The 18,712-nt window shown below is 38.7% G+C and overlaps 2 protein-coding genes across 6 annotated transcripts in view; one reads left to right on the forward strand and one right to left on the reverse strand.

Moving 5' to 3' along the window:
- Positions 1-326: 326 nt before the first annotated feature.
- macir (macrophage immunometabolism regulator) lies at positions 327-10,605 on the forward strand. Its single transcript, XM_088355601.1, has 2 exons — positions 327-417; positions 6,833-10,605. Exon 2 carries the CDS (start codon positions 6,843-6,845, stop codon positions 7,476-7,478), a length of 636 nt encoding a protein of 211 aa, XP_088211727.1. The 5' UTR covers positions 327-417; positions 6,833-6,842; the 3' UTR covers positions 7,479-10,605.
- Positions 10,606-12,005: 1,400 nt separating this feature from the next.
- The window catches only part of pam (peptidylglycine alpha-amidating monooxygenase), a 46,192-nt gene continuing 39,485 nt past the window's right edge, over positions 12,006-18,712 (reverse strand). For all 5 annotated transcript variants that reach the window (XM_088355597.1, XM_088355593.1, XM_088355595.1 and 2 more), the window contains 2 exons: positions 17,253-17,312; positions 12,006-15,991 (listed from right to left, as the gene is read on the reverse strand). In XM_088355597.1, the coding sequence (XP_088211723.1) occupies positions 15,813-15,991; positions 17,253-17,312 (239 nt within the window). In that variant the 3' untranslated portion in view covers positions 12,006-15,812. The remainder of the gene's footprint in view (positions 15,992-17,252; positions 17,313-18,712) is intronic.

The following is an 18,712-nucleotide window of genomic DNA, read 5'->3' on the forward strand; positions in this document are numbered from 1 at the left end:
AAGTCGTTTTACACCCATTATCTTTGTTTTTTATTCTGCATAGTCTGTTTTGCTGTGAGTCCCCGCGTTGTGTTTGCGGGGAATGAGAGGAACAAGGGTTGCAATTGGCTGAGGTTGACAGGTATGTTACAACACATTGAATTTCACATTGGATTTTCAGTTTAATGCCAATCTCGTCATAAGATAATCATGACTCAGACAAAGCAATTTCTGACATTTTCTTTTCAAAATAAAACAATATCATTGATATTTAAATAATGACATGATAATGCATGTTAAAATCCCGGCATTCAATTGTTCACGTTATAGTTTTGTTGTGACGAATCCAAACAGGAAGTGCTTCTATTGTTACGGGTAACTGCTGTAGCAAGGCGAGGAAGAGAGAGAGGCTGTATCCTCCTTGCTTCTGTCAAACAGGTTTGTTCTTCATTTAAAAAATATATATATATTTATCTCTGATGTCACATTCGCTTTCCACAATTTGTGTTGTGGTTTAATACAGATATGAAACTGCCAAAAATACGAACAATTGTTGATAACTATCGAGTCAAAGTCGCTCAATTCAGCTCTCATTTGACGCCACACACGCCTTATATAATGACATTTACAACGCCATTTATGCGTAGCCATTAATGATGATTTTCCACGTTTGTATTTTTGATTATTGTAGCTAGTGACAGCAAACCGGTGCTGGTCGGTTATCGGGCCCTAATAAATTTGACAACGCGTATACATCGGTAATGCTCATCATTCGGATGTAACGCGTCAGTTGTTGAAAGATTGAAGTCTGAATTAAGGGACTTGTCGCTTTATGTTGCTTGTGGCTCAGATTTGCCCCTGTCCAAATGCTGACGACGCCGCACCATGACAGGCCTCTGCAGTTTTTAGTCCCCCACCCCCTTGTCTCCCCCTGTCTCTCCCAGTCTCTTTCTGTATTTTTCTCTGCGCTTGCCCCTCTATTTTTCTGTCTTAGTCAATCTCTGGTTCGGTGGGTTTTTATTTTTAGTTTTTTTTTTGTATTCTTTTATTTTGCAAAGATGTACTGTAATCGTGGTATTGCAGCCAACATGCTGGATGCCTCCTGATTTTTTTTTCTCACGAATTTCGTGACTTTAAGGGACAGTGTATTCTATTTAGCGCCTCCTTGTGGTTAATAAACGTCATGCGTTAAAATAACAAACAATGAACAATTTTGAAAAAACAAGCAAACCTAGATTAATTGTCATATAAACATGCATATGTAAAAATCCCTCCTTTTTCACGGTGGGTTGCGTTTCAAAAAGGACTCGCGATTGTCATAACTGGCAAAGTTTATTAAAAATTCTCTACTACAGGGGTCCAGAAACTTATGGCTCTTCATGAGTACATACGACTCTGAGATCGACTTTGGTTATTGCACATTTCTGTATAGCATTCCAAAGTCGAGTGATTACCGTAAAATTCTAACTATAAGGCGCACCCGATTATAAGCCACACCCAGTACATTTTTAAAGGAAAAAACATTCTGTACATACATAAGCCGCACCTAACAATAAGCCGCATGTGCCCACATTGAAACTCATCTGAGATATTTAGAAAGAAAGACTGTACACAGAAAGAGTTTTAATCAAATACTGCTCGCTGGTGGGCCGCCGGGCTTTTGATAAATAAGTTTCTGTACGATGTTACCAGTGACTGAAATACATCATGGCACACATCATTGGAAAGCTAAATTCTTTGAGATTTAGGATATGATGACTATTTCACAAGACTCATTAGAAAAACGCCACGATCAGTCCGAAACAAGATACGCGGCTTCGGGTAACTAGTCAAGTCATGTTTATTTGTATTGCCCTTAATCACAAACTCACCATTATGTCCCCTGGGCTGTCTTCAACTTCTTTGATTGTCTGCGAAAATGGCTTTGTTACACCAGAGACAATCCATACAATCCAACCGTGTAAAATATTTACTTAGAAACACACGATAATGCCGACAGATAAAGTCAAGTCAAGTCATGTTTATTTGTAAAGCGCTTAATCACAAAGAGTCTCAAAGGGCTGCACAGACCACAGATTATTGCAAACTACAGACTATTATGACAGCATCACCTGATCTAAAACCTACATGACACAGATATTGTCAACATAAAATGTAGGTTATTCATATGCTATAAAATAGAAGTGTGTTTTAAGCTTCGATTTAAACATTTCCACTGAGGTTGCAAGATTGAATCTCAGGGGAAAGAGCATTCCACAGCACCAAGACCCGAATGGAGAACGCTCTCGAACCTGCGGATTTCTTCTTGGCTCTTGGGATCACTAGTAGACCAGCATTTTCAAAAAAATCCGCCTGAAACATTTCTGCTTCGTTAGACGTTCCTTCTTGTATGATGTTCGTTTCGCCACATAATTTCCATTTAAAAATAAACAGACTTTTAAAATTATTCCAAATATGGTAGTTAGCGCTCCCCTTTTGATTGACACCTTTTCCATGGTTCATGCTAGTTTCATTCATGCACAAATCAAGAAGTTGCGTTAAACTTTTATATTCCTCGACACATATATTCCACGTGTCTCACTCTAACCCATACTGCTAGGGCGCTCCTTGTGGCCGTTGGAAAAAAAATGCATAAATTGGCCGTATCGTTGCATGAGCCGCAGGATTGAAAGCTTTGGAAAAAAGTTGCAGCCTTATAGACCGAATTTTACGGTATATACGAAGCCGAAGCAACATTAACTTTGATAAAAGTTCGGTCTAGTATATATTGGGCATTTTCAACTACTGTTTAAAGTCAGGGTCTCACACCAACATCGGGAGTAGGTTGCCAAGAAACCCTTTTAATAGAAGGTTATTAAACTATGTATTTCACTGTTGAGATACTTTATGAAAGAAAACAATGTTCAAACAGTAAATAATTAAAAACGCCAGCAAGCCACTCAAAGCAATTTGATTTGGTGGGCGCAAGGCATTCCTCTCTCTCTCTCGCTAAGTGCAGTATGCGCCAAAGGGAGATATGACTATATCCTTCTCGTTTGCTGTATTTTGCGACATCTTTACAAAAGAACTTTGCTTGGACCATGTTTTGAAAACATTATTTAGGACAAAATTGTCTGTCGAAATGAGCCTCAACTCTCTTAAGTAACTGATGGCGGGAGACAAATTTGAAGTGGTATATTTATGTTGATTTGGGACACAGGCTCTGGTATTATTATTATTATTATTATTATTCATCCATAGATGTGATCTAATGACACACAGTGAAATTGTTGGCTTAAAAAAATATTCGGTATGGTGCTATCAATTTAAAAAAATAAATAAAAAATTATAATTATATATGTTTGCTTTTATGGTTCTTTGAGTCATAAAGGTTTCCGAACCCCTGCTCTACTATACATTGAAGAACAAACCCTATTTACTGGCTCAAGCATTTGTTTACCAACTACAAGTATTGTACTTTATAAACGTTCAACAATTGGTAAATGCTCTGCATTTCCATAGCGCTTTTCAAGTCACTGAAGACCTCCCAAAGCGCTTTGTACTGTCAATTTTAAATTCTGAAAACAATTTAAAAATTATCTTCAAAAGACCAACAAAACTTTGTTTGGAGAATTCATTCATCAAATAATTAAAAGAAAATACAAAATCCACAGAATAAACATCCAGAATCAATATACATAAACAACCCAAAACCCACAAATGACCCAATACAAACATTAAAAGTGTGGACATGGTACTATAAAAACTCCAGCATGAGTCAATGTTAAAGTGTAATTGTGTCAGATGGTCATAATTATTCACTCGGGAACAAAATGGAGAATGTGGTGAGTGCCATATTGCATTAATGATTCCAAAAATGAGTGGAAATAATTTCAGGACACTGCATTTTTACTTCTGATGATATTTTGCCGCCATCACGTGTACCCTACCGGAAAATGTGGCGTCAAAATGCTTTCACCTTCCTTAAGCACATTTCTTCTCAATTATTTACTTTCAAACCCACTATAGGAAGAAGAAAACGTCTCGCTCAAAATTACCTGAGACAGAGGTCCTTCTCTTCTTTTTTGTAGAGGACGGTGCGTGCGTCCATTGCAAAACGATTTCGATAGAATTGAGGTTTGAAGATGTGGATTGTTAATGTGAGTGTCACCTGTCATCTCATTTTCGTTTCATTGTGCCATTTCATTTCAAATCACCCACAAAACTATGGGTTGGCGATGACGTAGGAATCTCTTCTAACAAGGCTTTGGACGTAGCAAAGCGCGTTTCAACGGTTTAGGCGTGATCATAATTGTATTCAACACATACCTCGATGCTTTGTGTCAGATTTTTTTAGGTTTACTCAGTATGCGCATAGTTGCCTCAGCACGCAGGGCACATCACTAAAATAAAGAGCCCTCCAAACTCATGCAACCGTCGTGTCCAGGTACTGGAATATTGAAACCTGAAAAAGTAGAAATTAAGCAACTTGAATCTTTATTACGAATATGGAAATATCCATGTATGTCATTTTCCTGAAAATAAAACCAGGACTATGTCGTCCTGATGCGCACTTGAGAATTTTAAAGCTGTTCTTTAGGGGGCGTAGAAAGACTGTTGTAGTTCTGTCTATCTGGGGGCGTAAAAAAACAGGCATAGTTCTGTTCATCAGGGGGCCTTGGCACTTCAATAAATGAGGGGCTTAGTTCCTTCTTTTTGACATGTCTGTAGCTTTCATTGGTACCGCAAAAATCCCAGAGTCCTTCTTTGTGGCATTAGGGGTGTAGTCGTGGGTCCAAAGAGCAAGGATTCACTCTACAGTGGAACCTCGGTTCTCGACCATAATCCGTTCCAGAACCCTGTTCGAAAACCGATTTGTTCGATCACCGAAAATCGTTTTTCCCATTAAAAGTAATGTAAAATCGTTTTAATCCGTTCCAACACCCTGAATGTTTACCATGTTAGTAAACATGAAGCTAACCCAGGCTAATCGTACGTTCGCGTTAGCGTAATCTTCTGTACGAAACATTACGCTAACATGAACGTGTACAAATAAAAAAAATCAGGTCGTTTATACGTCATTTAGCAAGTGGTGAGCAATTAAAGGATAAAGAAAAGAATTATGAATAGGATTTCTTACCTTTGTGGTGCTCAGCAGAAGCCATGCTGTATGTATAGCAAGATCGGAAACTCGCACACCTTCTTCATATTTTGCTATTATTTCTTTCTTAAATGCAATAGTTGTACGCACTACTCTCTGTAGCAACTTCGCTGCTTGCACCGACCTTCTTCGGAGGCATAATTAGGGGCTAAAATACTCCGTTCACCGATATTAAAAGCAAAAGCGAAAAGAAGTGCGCGCGCACGTCATAACAGTTCTTCACGAGGGGTGGGGGCAATCTACACGATCTACACCCGTACGCCGCTCAGCATCGCACCCTAGCGTACCGGCGTTCGAACTCCGATTTTTTTGAACGAAAAGGGAAGCAAGAATTTCTGGAAATTTTTGGTCGAGAACCGATTTGTTCGAACTGAGAGGCGTTCGAAAACTGAGGTTCCACTGTACTTAAAAATACTTGGGCCCGGGCAATATGACAAAAATTGTTATCACGATATAAAATTTCTTATTAGTCGGTATTGATTATTATCACATCTTTTTTCTTTCACATTTTAAGTCCCTGAGTGAAAGTTGACAAAACAGATGCTGCTTTAATCAATCTTTAATGTCAAAACAAAGGCACGTCAAGTCAAGTCATTTTATTTGTATAGCCCTTAATCACAAAGAGTCTCAAAGGGCTGCAAACTACTGCACAGCATTCCACAAATATGAGGAACATTAAACAAAATCAAAAGTTAACAAACCGAGGTAATCAAAACGCAGAACATTGTCACGAATGGCAGCCACTCCAGCAGCTCCCGTGTTATTTTCGATTGTTCTCGATTGTTCTCAGCTCAGGGATGCTGCTGGAAATGTGAATTTCCCTTCGGGGATGAACAAAGTATCTATCTATCTATCTATCTATCTATCTATCTATCTATCTATCTATCTATCTATCTATCTATCTATCTATCTATAAGCTGACGTAGACCTGCAATCCCCCAAAATTAAATAACCATGAATACACTCATTTATACTCTGCAACGAACATGTTAAAGCTTTTCTGTGCGACAAGTCTTAAAATTAAAATGTGTTACTGTGCTGACAAAATAAATAGACAAAAGGAAATGGCACATGGCTGGAAAACGGTGTAATGAGCATTTGTTGCTGTTTGGGCTCAACACTCGATGGCTCGGTGCTTGGCCCGCTTGTACTCGTTTAGGGTAGAACTGTTTTGAATTCTCCATTCTATAGCGGGTGATACTGTTTTAAACGACGCAATAAATTTGTCATATTGTTTCGGTAACTAAACATTATTGGCAAAATTTCCCGGTGTTCTTTTATCCAAAATACCTCCAAACAACTAAAGAAGGTCCTCTCCTGTCTTTAACTCGTTCAGTGGGTATGCTGGTGTTATATTTTGTCTTTTTCGCTCATTTTGACTGTGTTGTTGTTATTTCCCTTTCACTCTGTGTGAGGCGCGCCATTGCCATTTCTGCAAATTGATTTGTTGGTTCCAGTCATCTTCTTTGTCTCCTGAATGTTGGTCTGAAACTTGCATTTTATTGCATTAGCACCGCACTTTTCTACTGTGTTCGGTTGGTGTAATTACAGTTCAAATATATCGACTTTTATGATACGTTTCTATTATTAGGGCAAAATATTTTATCACAATAATTATAGTTATAGTGGTATCACCCTGGCCTAAATATACCCATCCTCTAGTTTTCCAGAATATGTCAACTTTATTTGTCTCCGTTTTATCCACCAATTCAGGTCTGTAAAGATGGAAGTGAATCTCAGTGGAGTGTCTAGGGCTCATGTTTCTATTCTACCTGCAGCTGAGATCAAAGCTTCATTAAAAGCAGAGGCTGAAAGACCCCGATGTGCCAGCACGCCATGCTCCCCCATCAGAGGTACTGTAGCAGGATACCAGATTCTTCACATGGACTCAAATTACTTAGTAGGTTTCACAACCGGCGAGGAGCTGCTTAAATTGGCCCACAAATGGTCGGAAAAGCCCTCAGAAATGTCAGAGGCTGTGCCCAGCCCCATCCCGACCGGCGGACCGTCCAAATCTTTAGACGCGGGCATCCACCGGTCCTCACGAATTTTCAAAGCCAAAAATCGCTACTACCAGCCTTATGACATTCCTGCTGCTAACGGTCGGAGAAGGCGGCGCATGCCCAGCTCCAGCGACACCTTCCTCAGGTCCATGACTGCAGGAGAACACGGAAGAGCCATGCACCCACCACTACCTCAATGTCGACTTAAGGGGAAGAGGACCCAGTCCAAGTCTTTGGACTACCTTAACATCGACAAAATTACCATAAAAGAGTCATCAGACACTGAGGTTTTACAGTACCAACTGCAGCATCTTACCCTTCGTGGAGAACACATGTTTGCCAGGAACAAAACATAAAAAGAAAACAGAAGGATGTCTTACGCACCGGTTGGCAAATACCTAGGTGCTATTTACGATTTCTGTCTGCTCGAATTAGAAACAAGACGCTCTGATAATCGTTCTCTCGCTACATCGTTTGAGTCAGTGAACGGGTTAAGTGAGATTCAAACTGCACTGAACACAACATTGAAGAGAACACTTTGTTTTCTCACTGTATCGAGACAGTGGAGGTTAAAATGTGAATGATATCTTGGCAATAATTGGTTTACTTACTGTATTTATTGCAGCTTAATCATGCACATAACACATTGCAGCAGATTTCAGCTACTATGATGCCAGTTTTACTGCTTTAAAAAGCAGTGTCGTGTGTGATTTTTCGTTTAATAAATCCCTGAGTACTACTGTCAAATTATCATATTTGTTTTACATAAATGATGTAATTTATTTCGTTTCGTCAATTCCAATACAGACCTACTGATGCATGCTTAATAATCTAATTTAATTAACTAACTATTAATTTATTCATAGTTAACTTAGCTAATATTTTATCTCTTTGACCTGATAGAGTGTCTAACACTCAAGGGGTGTATGACACCAGACTCACCTCAGGAGGTGGTTAAAAGCAAATCCTGAAGCGAATGTCAAGTTTGGACGAATGTTCGTAGCCAACGATAAAGAAATTCTATGTTCATAACTTTATACATTGTTAAGCCTCAACATTCTGAACACAAAAACTATAGAGGTGTCCTCATGCATTTTCAGTTCTGCTACGATACTGATATTTTGGCCAAGATACGCTAATGTTCATATAACTTGGGGGCGGGCAAACCTGGTCCTCTAGGGCCTTATTCCTGCATGTTTTGGGGGTTTCTCTGTCCAATACAGGTGATTCTAATCACGAGGATTATTATCAAGTTCTTGCACAGCTTGCTAACAAGCTGAATATTTGAATCTGCTGAGACCCTTGTTTTAGGTGATGTGATGAGTTCATCAAAAATCTGCATTTAACAAAATAATTAGTTCGTCTTTGTTTGAATGTGTTTGAGAAGTCCATACACTGCAAAAGTAGACTACAGACATCAAAGATCCCTATTCGAGAAGCTTCCATTGAACACTTTGAATGGCAAAGATCCTATCTGGCTAGGCTGTCGTTGACGGCTACAGATGTCAAAGATGCATTTTAGCTAGGCTGTTTTAGATGACTTCAGACATCAAAAGTCCATGTTAGCTAAGCTCCTATTACTCGCTATAGATGTCAAAGATTCAATACAAATAGGATGTTGTGTATGTCTATATGTCAAAGATGCATTTAAACTAGGTGGCCTCGGATTACTATAGATATCAAAGATTTGTTTTAGCGAGGAAGGCAGTGAAATAATTTTCTTACGTTCTACATTTAATTTTAAACCAAGCAGACATATTTACTTTTTGTGTACTTTATTACAAACCGAACAGTTATTGTGCTCCAGAATGTTTTAATACAAAAGATGCAACTCTTGTATAAAATCCGGTAAAACATTTCATCTCTAAGGAGGTCACATTTGTCAAAGAAAGTCAGACCAAAGGCTGCTCGAAAAGTTACTTTTTTTAGACTTAGCAACTCTAATGTCAACATGCTCACTTCCTAGTATAACATTTTTAAAGTCTGAACTCCTACTTTCTTTAAACACGGCATTATAGCCCAAAAATCAAATAGTTTGTTGCAGACTTTGGCATGCTATTAACGAGCCTGCGTGTTCCGTTGCTAACTTGATTTGACTGAGAACACTTTTTCCAAGCAAGTGTGGGAGTAATCCGTAGAAATGTTATTGTAGGCTTTAGATTATTTTTGGGAGTAATTTCAGTAATTGTCAGAAATCGTCTGCATTCATGTTTTTTTTGTATAGCTTTGCCTTTAGCCCCCACTGCACCCCGCACCCCCAACTAGTTACAGAGAGTGGTCCACCCAAAGGCTTTCCGAAAAGTAATTCTATCAAAGCAGGCCACTTTTGATTTATACATCGCTTTCTGCTTTACTTCTCTAAGAACCATTTATATGGAAGCTCATTCAACAATAAATGTTCACTGTTGAGACGCTTAATGATGAAAGCCCACAAAAGAAACTGTAAACCCCCCCCAAAATACCAGCCAACTACTCAGGGCAATTTGATTGGGTGAGCTGTAGGCGTGGGCAGGTCTCTGCACACACTGCATGCGCCCCTCTCTCGCTTTTGCACTCTGCGCTGAAGGGAAATACTCCGTTAACTTTTTGTTTGCAGTATTTCATGATATTTTTACAAAAGAACTCTGCTTGCACCTTATTTTAAAACTATTTTATCCCCGCAGCACCCCCCCCCCCCCCCCACCAAATAGGATGTTGAAAAAGAACCTCAACAATCTTAAGTAACTGCAAGAGGAAGACAAGGCCAAAGTGGTATATTTGTTGATAAGGGACACAGGCCCTGTTATTATTATTTCATGAATTCTAGCAAATCATCAAATGTCACACAGTGAAATAAAAGGCGCTAAAAATTAACTTTTGTCTAGAGCTTGGGTTTGCCTGTTTTGGTGATTTTCTTTCTTAAAATACGCCGTGGCTCTCAAACAAAAATCGATGTTTTTCTTTTATGGCTCTAGGTCAAAAAGGTTCTTACCCCCTGATCAAGAGACTCGCTTCTTTTTTGACCCACTCAGAAATTTATGGCGGGCCGGATAAAATCGTGCCACTGACGTATGCTTGACATTGCAGGTTTAGAACTTCCTGGTAACATGTTCTCTAACCTTGACAACACCGCAGTCAAATCTAAAAAGTCTTAGTTGTGTCCGCTTAAAGTCGCACACTTTGTTGCTTCATTTCATGCTAAAAAGTCATGAGGGCAGCTGCAGTTTTCTACACCATTATTTTGTTCTTGCTAATGGTTGAAACAGTTATTTTGACCCATAATAAGCATCTCCTGTGAGGGATGTGATATGCAATATGATACATGACATATTTATTTGAAGTACCTCGAAGACATTGTGTTTTTGAGAGCATTCAAAGGGTGTACAAACCAAGCTGTACTGTATATAAAGTCACTCTGTCTCACTAATAACACGTGTACTCTCCACTCGATGTTAAACGATGACTGTTACAGTGCTGATTAAAGCTTATTGCGATCCAAAATGACTGGGACGTTTGTATCCCTTTGTGTTTACTTATTACTGTAGTGATTACGGTGAGTAGTAACGAGTTACACATACTCTTTTACGGTTACTTGTGTAAATATAGTGAGTACATGAATAAAAGTTATCTGCGCAAATTTAAGGAAAAAAGAACTTTGTTTTTGTACAAGCCGCTTCATATTTTAGGCCGCAAGCTAAAATCAACAGTGTGTACAATCTTGTGCCTCCTAGTGGTACAAAAAACATTGATTTGAATGGTAGGCAAAAATACATATACTATCATACCAATGTTAATTTAAAAAAAAAAAATCGTAGGTCAAGAAATTTGTATTTCCTTTACACCTTGGAATCCACTTAGGTCGGTGCCATGTTTGTCCGTCATACTGCCGCCATGCTGTGCCGTGTATTACTGGGCCTCCCTCATACCAGACAACACAGGGCCATCTACTGGTCAAATATTACACATTGGGGCTTTAAACAGTCAGAAAAATGTCTATTTTTTACAAATTAAAAATCAGCTGGGAAATGTTTAGTATAGAAAAGTAACAATTGTGCTGCAATTAAGACACTGGTTGTGTCCACAGCTGTCAATCTTAACTAGTGCACCAGTCAATACGAACTAAATTGACATTTACAGAAGCGCAAATTAACATTCTTAAAACAGTTCTCAATGTACTGTACTGACTACAATTCAGAAGCCGGTACAATCACAACAGCCTTAAAAGCATATGCGAGACAGTCCATGAGTTCCTCAGGCAGAACTTGTGATCCGGAGGTGCAGGTAAGAGTTCAGCACACTGGAATAACAAGGCTGAGACAACAGTGCTTGGGAAGAGACAAGGAAGCCAACAGACTAGCACAGAGCCAAGGGAGCAAAGTGTTTGTATAGTGATGAGGATGATCCGTCATTGGAAGGAAATAAGGACAAAAATAGACCAGGAAGCGAGTGAACAAATAAGGTAAGGGCGAGTGACATAGAGGGGGGAGATAGAGAGGAAACTTACAGAGAGACACAGGAATTATAGTGCAGAACTGTGGTACGGTTCCAAAATCGACATCTGAGAAGACATTAGCCACGGCAAATTGGATACAAGACAACATTGTGATATCTACTTTCATACAGGATATCAAAATGTCTCTTGGTAAGAACAATTTTAAAACCAGGTATATACGAATTAATTGTTCTAATGGAATTAATTTTATATTGAAGTAATTTATAACTAGTTACTGTTTTTTTTTAGTAACACGCCCATCATCTGAAATATACATTAATGCCCTTCTCCCCTGTATTTTCCTCCAAAAATGTTTGGAGTTCCACTCATGTGGGTGAGCACAAAATGCATGATTGCTTTCCTGAAAAACAATCACTAACACAAATCCAAGGATAACTCAAATAACACCAGGTTGATTTGCAAACACTTTATTACACAAATACCATTGTTACTAAAATAGTACCTTTGCAGCAAAACCAGTGTCACAATAAATACAGTATCAGTTGACGTGACAGCGACAATATATTTCTATGGCATGCTTATAATACGTTAATCATTCAAATGACAAATCAAATAGATAGACTGTAATGTCATGGAGGAAATAAAAAAACTCGTTACACTGGTTGAAAAACAATGTTCTAAAGTAACAATATATCCAACTAGCATAACTTATTTTAATCAGTTTACTACAGTACTTTTCCCTTGCCAATTTTACAAGCAAATACAGAATGTGTTACGTTTGTGGAGTTGGACCCAAATGCAGGGAAGCCAGAATGGAGGCTGCAGCAAACGGGTTCTTTTCAACTGGAATGGGACGGTGGAAACCGACGGTCCTTGTCCGTACCCTCTGAAACAGGACTGGAAGCAGTCGGGGGCTTTCTTTGCCGCAAGGACAGGGACTTTCTCCTTCACTGCCTGGGCAGGTTAACAGGAGCGGTCGAGGGACTGCTGAGTCCTTGCCATTACCATGCCAATTTTATTCTATCTTCTGTTACGATGTCAAGTTTCATTTTTGTTTTAAGACCTTGCTTGTTTTGTGCGTTGTTCCTGGTTTTTGTAATAAATACCATCCTTGGTTGAGTATGCCAGCTTCCCTCCATTTCGGTCCACCGCCAAAAACATGACAGAATATGTACTTTGGGTCTCTTGAACCGAGTGAAGGAAAATTGGACGGAGTATTTTTGAGTAAAGTGACATAATCGTGGAATTTCACCAAAGTCCAGTTCATTTACATTCTTGAAAAAAAACAAAAAATGTTTAGTTTTTGCTGACGGTGAAGGGAGAAAAATTTGTACAAGAGTACAAGCCATAGCAGCAGCAGCGGTCCCTCTCCTGTGATACATTTTGTTATGACAGATGTGACAAAAGGCAAATTATGAAAAGGCACATAAATCACATAATAAACGGAACTAAATAATAAATGGTCCATAAATAAATGATATTGTTTTAAACGTTGTGTAAGGACGAATCGGAAGTGGCAAATCCAGGTTCCGTAACTAAAAACTTCGCTAACAATTTGCCTTCGCCATCGGTGTTGCTAATTTACCAACAGGTAGACAAGCACTTGAGTAGAAGTACCTGTGGCTTAAAGGGACAATGTGTATTATTTGACCACTAGATGTTGCTGTATCTTTTGGGCAACTGAAAACAAGTGCTACAAAGCGCTACGAAGAATAGAAACTACGGAGACCAAAATGCACCATAACTCCTCATCTTTTTACAAGGTTTTTGGGGTTACTCATACAAGCAAGATCTTACCTTATGTCAAATAAAAGGAATTTTAAGGACCTATGAGCTTTTAAAAAAATGCTCATTCATACCATAGTTCATGTTTTATTCTTACCACTAGAAGGCACTAACTAATCACAATGCCCCTTTGAGTGTAGCTCATGTACCGGACATGGATTTGCCACCTCTGGGAAGAATGCACTTTGCTACTAAAAATAATGAAAATCCTCCCCAAATGCACATTAAAATAAAATATGAAATTTTTATTTTAAAACAGTTAACAAGTTCTAGTGTCTTATGTTACTACATATTTGCAAAATCTTAAAAAAAAATCGTTTTAAACAAAAAGCATTTGACCAAAACAAAATAAATATCTAACCAATAACAGTAATTTCTTCCCCTACTATGATCATTTTTAGCATCGCTATTTGTTTATGCTCATGGTAGTTTAATGCAGACGTGTGAAAATATTTAATGCGAAAACGTTTAAAATTTAAAACACCCTAAAGGGACAGTGTGTATTATTTGACCACTAGATGTCACTGTATTGTGTAGCGCAACCAAAAACAAGTGCTAAAAAACACGAGGTTTCAAACCTATGAGACTAAGAGTGACCTACCACACCATTTTACTTCTTTTTTTTTTCCACGGTCTTTAAGTTTTACAGCACCCGTAGCAGCAAGATGATGAACAAATATGTCAGCTCCCTGTAGATGAGCCTCACGTTATGTATAATACATATTTCTCGACTTATGAGTATTTAAAATGAAAATGTATGTATTTTTTATTAATATTCAAATCTTTATTGTTTTAAAATATTTTTACCACTAGGAGGCAGTAAATAATACACAATATCCCTTTAACAAAAGCACAAAAGTTTCAATTACCGTAATTTTGGACAATAAGAGGAACTTGAAAAAAATCCCATTTTCCTGAAATACCAAAGTGCGCTTTATACGTCAGAAAATACGACACATACAATTGGAAATGCATAGTTACAATGAATTGCTACTACATACGGTAACCTCTCATAAATTAAACAAATACACTTAGTGCAGATAACAGATTTCATAATATTTTTATTCTGTGAATAACGCACATTTTTTGCGTGAGCGTAATACACAACGTTTCACGTTAGTATATTACTGTATTTGTGCAATGATTGATCAGTCGAAAAATATTGCATAACATTGGATGCAACGGGACTCAAACCAGGCTCACAGCGGTGAGAGTACTGAATCCTAACCACTTGTTCGTTTGAAAAAGCATAAGATTTCACTTTATCACACTATTTTTATTCACGGTACCAGAGACGGATGTTAGGGAATGAAGAAAACAAAGTCTTCCTAAATGACAAAAATATCCTTTCCGCAAAAAAAGCACAACAAGGGAAACAATTCTTACCAACAGACCCCATTTTGACTGTACGTTGCTAAGGAAGCCTTTATATGGAAGCTCATTAGACAATCTGTGTAAATTAGACTTTGAAGGACATTAAATCAATAACATTATACATTTTATATAATAGTTTTTATAGTTTACGTCCTTAATAAACAATTTAAATCATGGGGCATGTAATTCAACATTTGTCACTTAACAGCTGGGAAAAAGTGAAAATATCTTATACAAATTTTTCCTCAAAAATTAAGGGTGTGCATTATGCACGAATAAATACGGTAACTACGTTCTAAGAAATTCATTTTTAAACATTTTCTTTTGACGCAACACAAGCTCTTACCAGACCAATTATCAGGCAGGCCGATTATCGGCACCAGTATTTGGGAATTTGACGGATACCGGTATCGGCATTTTTGTTTATTCTATGGGCCGGTTATTCAGTCTCGGATGCAGCCGAGCACCTCTCCCCCTCTCTTTTATCCATATGGTTTCAACCACTACCAATCCTGCGCCTTCTGATTGGCTAAGCAATCGGGAGCATAGCCAATGAAGCAGGAAGAATAACGTTAAAGCAGGGTAAAGGACAGCAACTCTGCTAACTCCCTTCTAAATATTCTGCTGTTATGCCTCCTTGGGTCGAAGAGGTTCTCGACCCCTGGTTTAATGCCTTGACGCATGTCAATTTTACCACTTGTGGTCTGGTAGTAAAGAATTGGCACTCCTACCGCCACTAGTCAGGTTTGATTCCCATTCCACACAATGTTTTGCAGTTTAGCTCAATGACGTTTAACGATTCGATCAAGCATTGCTCAAATACAGTATTACCGTAAAACTTTGTATGGTAACGAATACCTATAATTACTATCTGCATTTCCAATCTTGCGTGGTGCATTCAGCGGTATTTGGCGCACTTTTAAATTTCTGGCCATATTGGAGTTTTTAGGTGTGCCTTTAATTCAGAAAATACGATTAGTTAATTAATTTACCAACTGCAAAATAAACCAATGTACAGTCTATACTGAAATATATAAACAACTATTACACAATTATGAATAACATGATAAACACCCTGACTTTGTAAGCAGAAGGAAATCTAAGAGGATGATGGCGGCGGCTGGGGTCGGGCACTGTACTCTTCATTTTCAGATTCGCTGCTCTCATCGTTCCTTTCCTGGTCGCTTCCTTCCGTGCTAAGTTGGTCGAAGCCTTGCCGACTGTAACCTTTATGAGAGGCAAAGAAGTTGCCCAAGTTGAGGCCGCTTACCGCTTTACCTGACCAGACAAGAGACATTACAAATATGTCATTCAAATAAATCGAAAAAGCACCTGCAGGGTTGTACACATTTTTCACGGTCAAATCCAAGCAAGTTTGAAACACTTTCAAGGTCAATTTTCCAATTTCTCCAGTACCATGAAAAGAGGATATCTGTTGTGAATCAATTCTGCTGTTTTAGGTGACTGAGCGCTGCCCGCAGGAAAAAGAACCAGAAAACTTGAAAAATCCTAAGCCAAACATTAAACCAGTAGCTGAATGCGGCATAGAGTATGAAACTGAGTTTCTGTGCTCCATTTTATTAATATTTGCTGCTGTCTCTGTTTGGTTGATGTTGAATCAAACTTTCCTGTTATCTTTACCACGGACAGCACTCGATGGTGGCATTTTGGTCTGAAGAAAAGTACAAGGAATGGACATCACCTCCACTTTGCACAATACACTGAGACAGCAAGTTAACATTCCAGCAATGTGCACCAGTTGGAGGAGCATCTTACAGGGTCAAGTCAAGTCATGTTTATTTGTATAGCCCCTAATCACAAAAAGTCTCAAGGGGCTGCCCATACAGATCAGAGATGCAGAGCGGCTCAAACTGCTTGGTTTACTGATGTACAAGAAGCTACCCAATGAAACATGTGGAGCGATTATTGAGCGGTTGACATGCAAGTTGCTACAGAACTGGTGCTGTGCTGACAAAGTTGTCAACATGGCATTTGAGACCACTGCATCGCCAGAACACCTCTGGCTTCGGTGCCTCACACTCGAGAAGGCCTGTTACCACCGCTGACTTGAAATTCTCCATCGGTGAACTAAGGACCCTCTCACATGCGAGTCTAGTGCTACTGAGGATTATCCTCAGGCGCCACGAGTGACTCAACAACAACAATAACCACGGCATCAAACTTTGGCCTTCCCACAGCAGCCTGCATTGCCATACAGCTCTCAGTGGGCCGACCACCGCTTTGGTCTAGGTGCCCAAACTACATTGGTGAGGTCTGCCTGAACCAGGTTTTTGTAGACCTGAAGGTAGCCCATTGAGACTTCATGTGATTTAGGGCTATACAAATAAACATGACTCAACTTTAACCAGAGACATTGCCAAGGCACAGCTTCGCCTATTTCATCCACAAAACGTTCTTGTTACCACAAAGCTGACAATGGCACAAAATGTTTAGAGTTATATACTTTAAATGGCACTCAAAAGTCGGGCCCCTTTAACACAAACTCTTGAAGAGAAACCTTGGATAAAAAATGACTTACCGCTGATTTTTCCCCAAATTCCGCTTACACCACTGGGTTCAGTCTTTGTATCATACCGGTCTGCAGACATAAATATGCGAGTGATTGAAAGAAATTACCCACCATATTATGTTCTTTTTATTAATCTGTTTTAATATCTTGGTAAGGACGTGCTGGCTTAACATAACTATACCGAACTTTTTCTTTCTTGATGTTCATTATGTTTACTTTTGTTGAAAGAAAAAGTCAAACAAACATACCGTAAATTCCAGACTACAAACCTGATCAAAAGCGGCATGCTCAAATTTAAGAACAAAACTCAATTTTGTCTTTCTATGAGGTTCATTAGGTTTAAAGCCGCAGACTTAAGCCCGGCGCAAATCTGACGCCAACCGTGCGGTGAATTTAGCATTGAAGCCTTTGGTTGCAGAACGCAAATGGCATGTATACTGGCGCAGAAGCAGTTTTCAGCTCCACTGAAAGTTGTTTATCGTCATGTGTTTTTGTATAATGTGACCATTCAAGATGGATACTACTAGAGCGATTACAAAAACTCAGTGGTGGGCCATCAGGGTCTGCAAGGCCTTTTATGCTGACCTAAAAAATATCTCAATCGTGATGTCAATTATATGTTGTCCCACAATACTTGTGAAATAATAACAAATCGTCTGTCAGCTTACTTTCATTGCTCTTAACCTGGTTGCACTGCTTCCAGATTAACCAATGACATTTCAGCAGTTAGTTGTTGCTTGGCTCAGAAATCTACCAAGAAGCATTTAGAAAGTTTTCTGAAGGCAGTTAAACATATCAGTGTTCAAGAAAGCTGTTGGTCTAGCCAATCAAATTCCAAATTGGCGTCCAAGTGCCCGCAAGCGGGCGCTAGGAAACGTCACAATTCATAAACTATATTTGGCTATCGGTCAAATATTCACCAAAGTGATTAGGCCAACAACCATTAAACATAAAAAGATTGAACTACACAAGGAAATTTATTGTTTTTATGATTTAATAGCAAAAAAATCTGATAAGTTTGAAGCAAGCAAGACTTTCACAAGCTGGATTAGATTTTGTTTTTAGGTTTTCAGCCTAGAGGTAATATCTTGAGTACGAGCCCAAACTCATCCAAATGTCTGGACAGGTCGGGCATGAAAATGTCAATCATTATGTTACAGTCAGGCCGAGCTTCTCTCTCATTGACTTTTATTTCATTATCCAAACAGAATTGTTCTTCTTTGTCTCTGTTTATAAAGTCTTGTTTAACTTAGATTTTGTTACAAGACAGGCTTTACATGTCGCGCTTCAAGGCATGCCAAAACCGCTTTTAACATACCACCAAAAATGCCTTTTCTTCAAGAAATTTCCATGATAATAAGGGATAGTAAATAAGTGAAAGATTACAGTAACGTAGGTTGGAATTCATCATACAATTGACCTATGGCTAAGACCCGCCTTCAAACGTTACGAGCCAATCACAGTGCGCA

Source organism: Urocampus carinirostris, chromosome 16 (assembly GCF_059441175.1).
Source record: "Urocampus carinirostris isolate Australia breed hairy pipefish chromosome 16, RoL_Ucar_1.0, whole genome shotgun sequence".
Taxonomy (NCBI): domain Eukaryota; kingdom Metazoa; phylum Chordata; class Actinopteri; order Syngnathiformes; family Syngnathidae; genus Urocampus; species Urocampus carinirostris.

Excerpts from the sequence above, each read along its gene's own strand:
- macir (XM_088355601.1), top strand. The coding sequence starts at position 6,843 with ATGGAAGTGAATCTCAGTGGAGTGTCTAGGGCTCATGTTTCTATTCTA.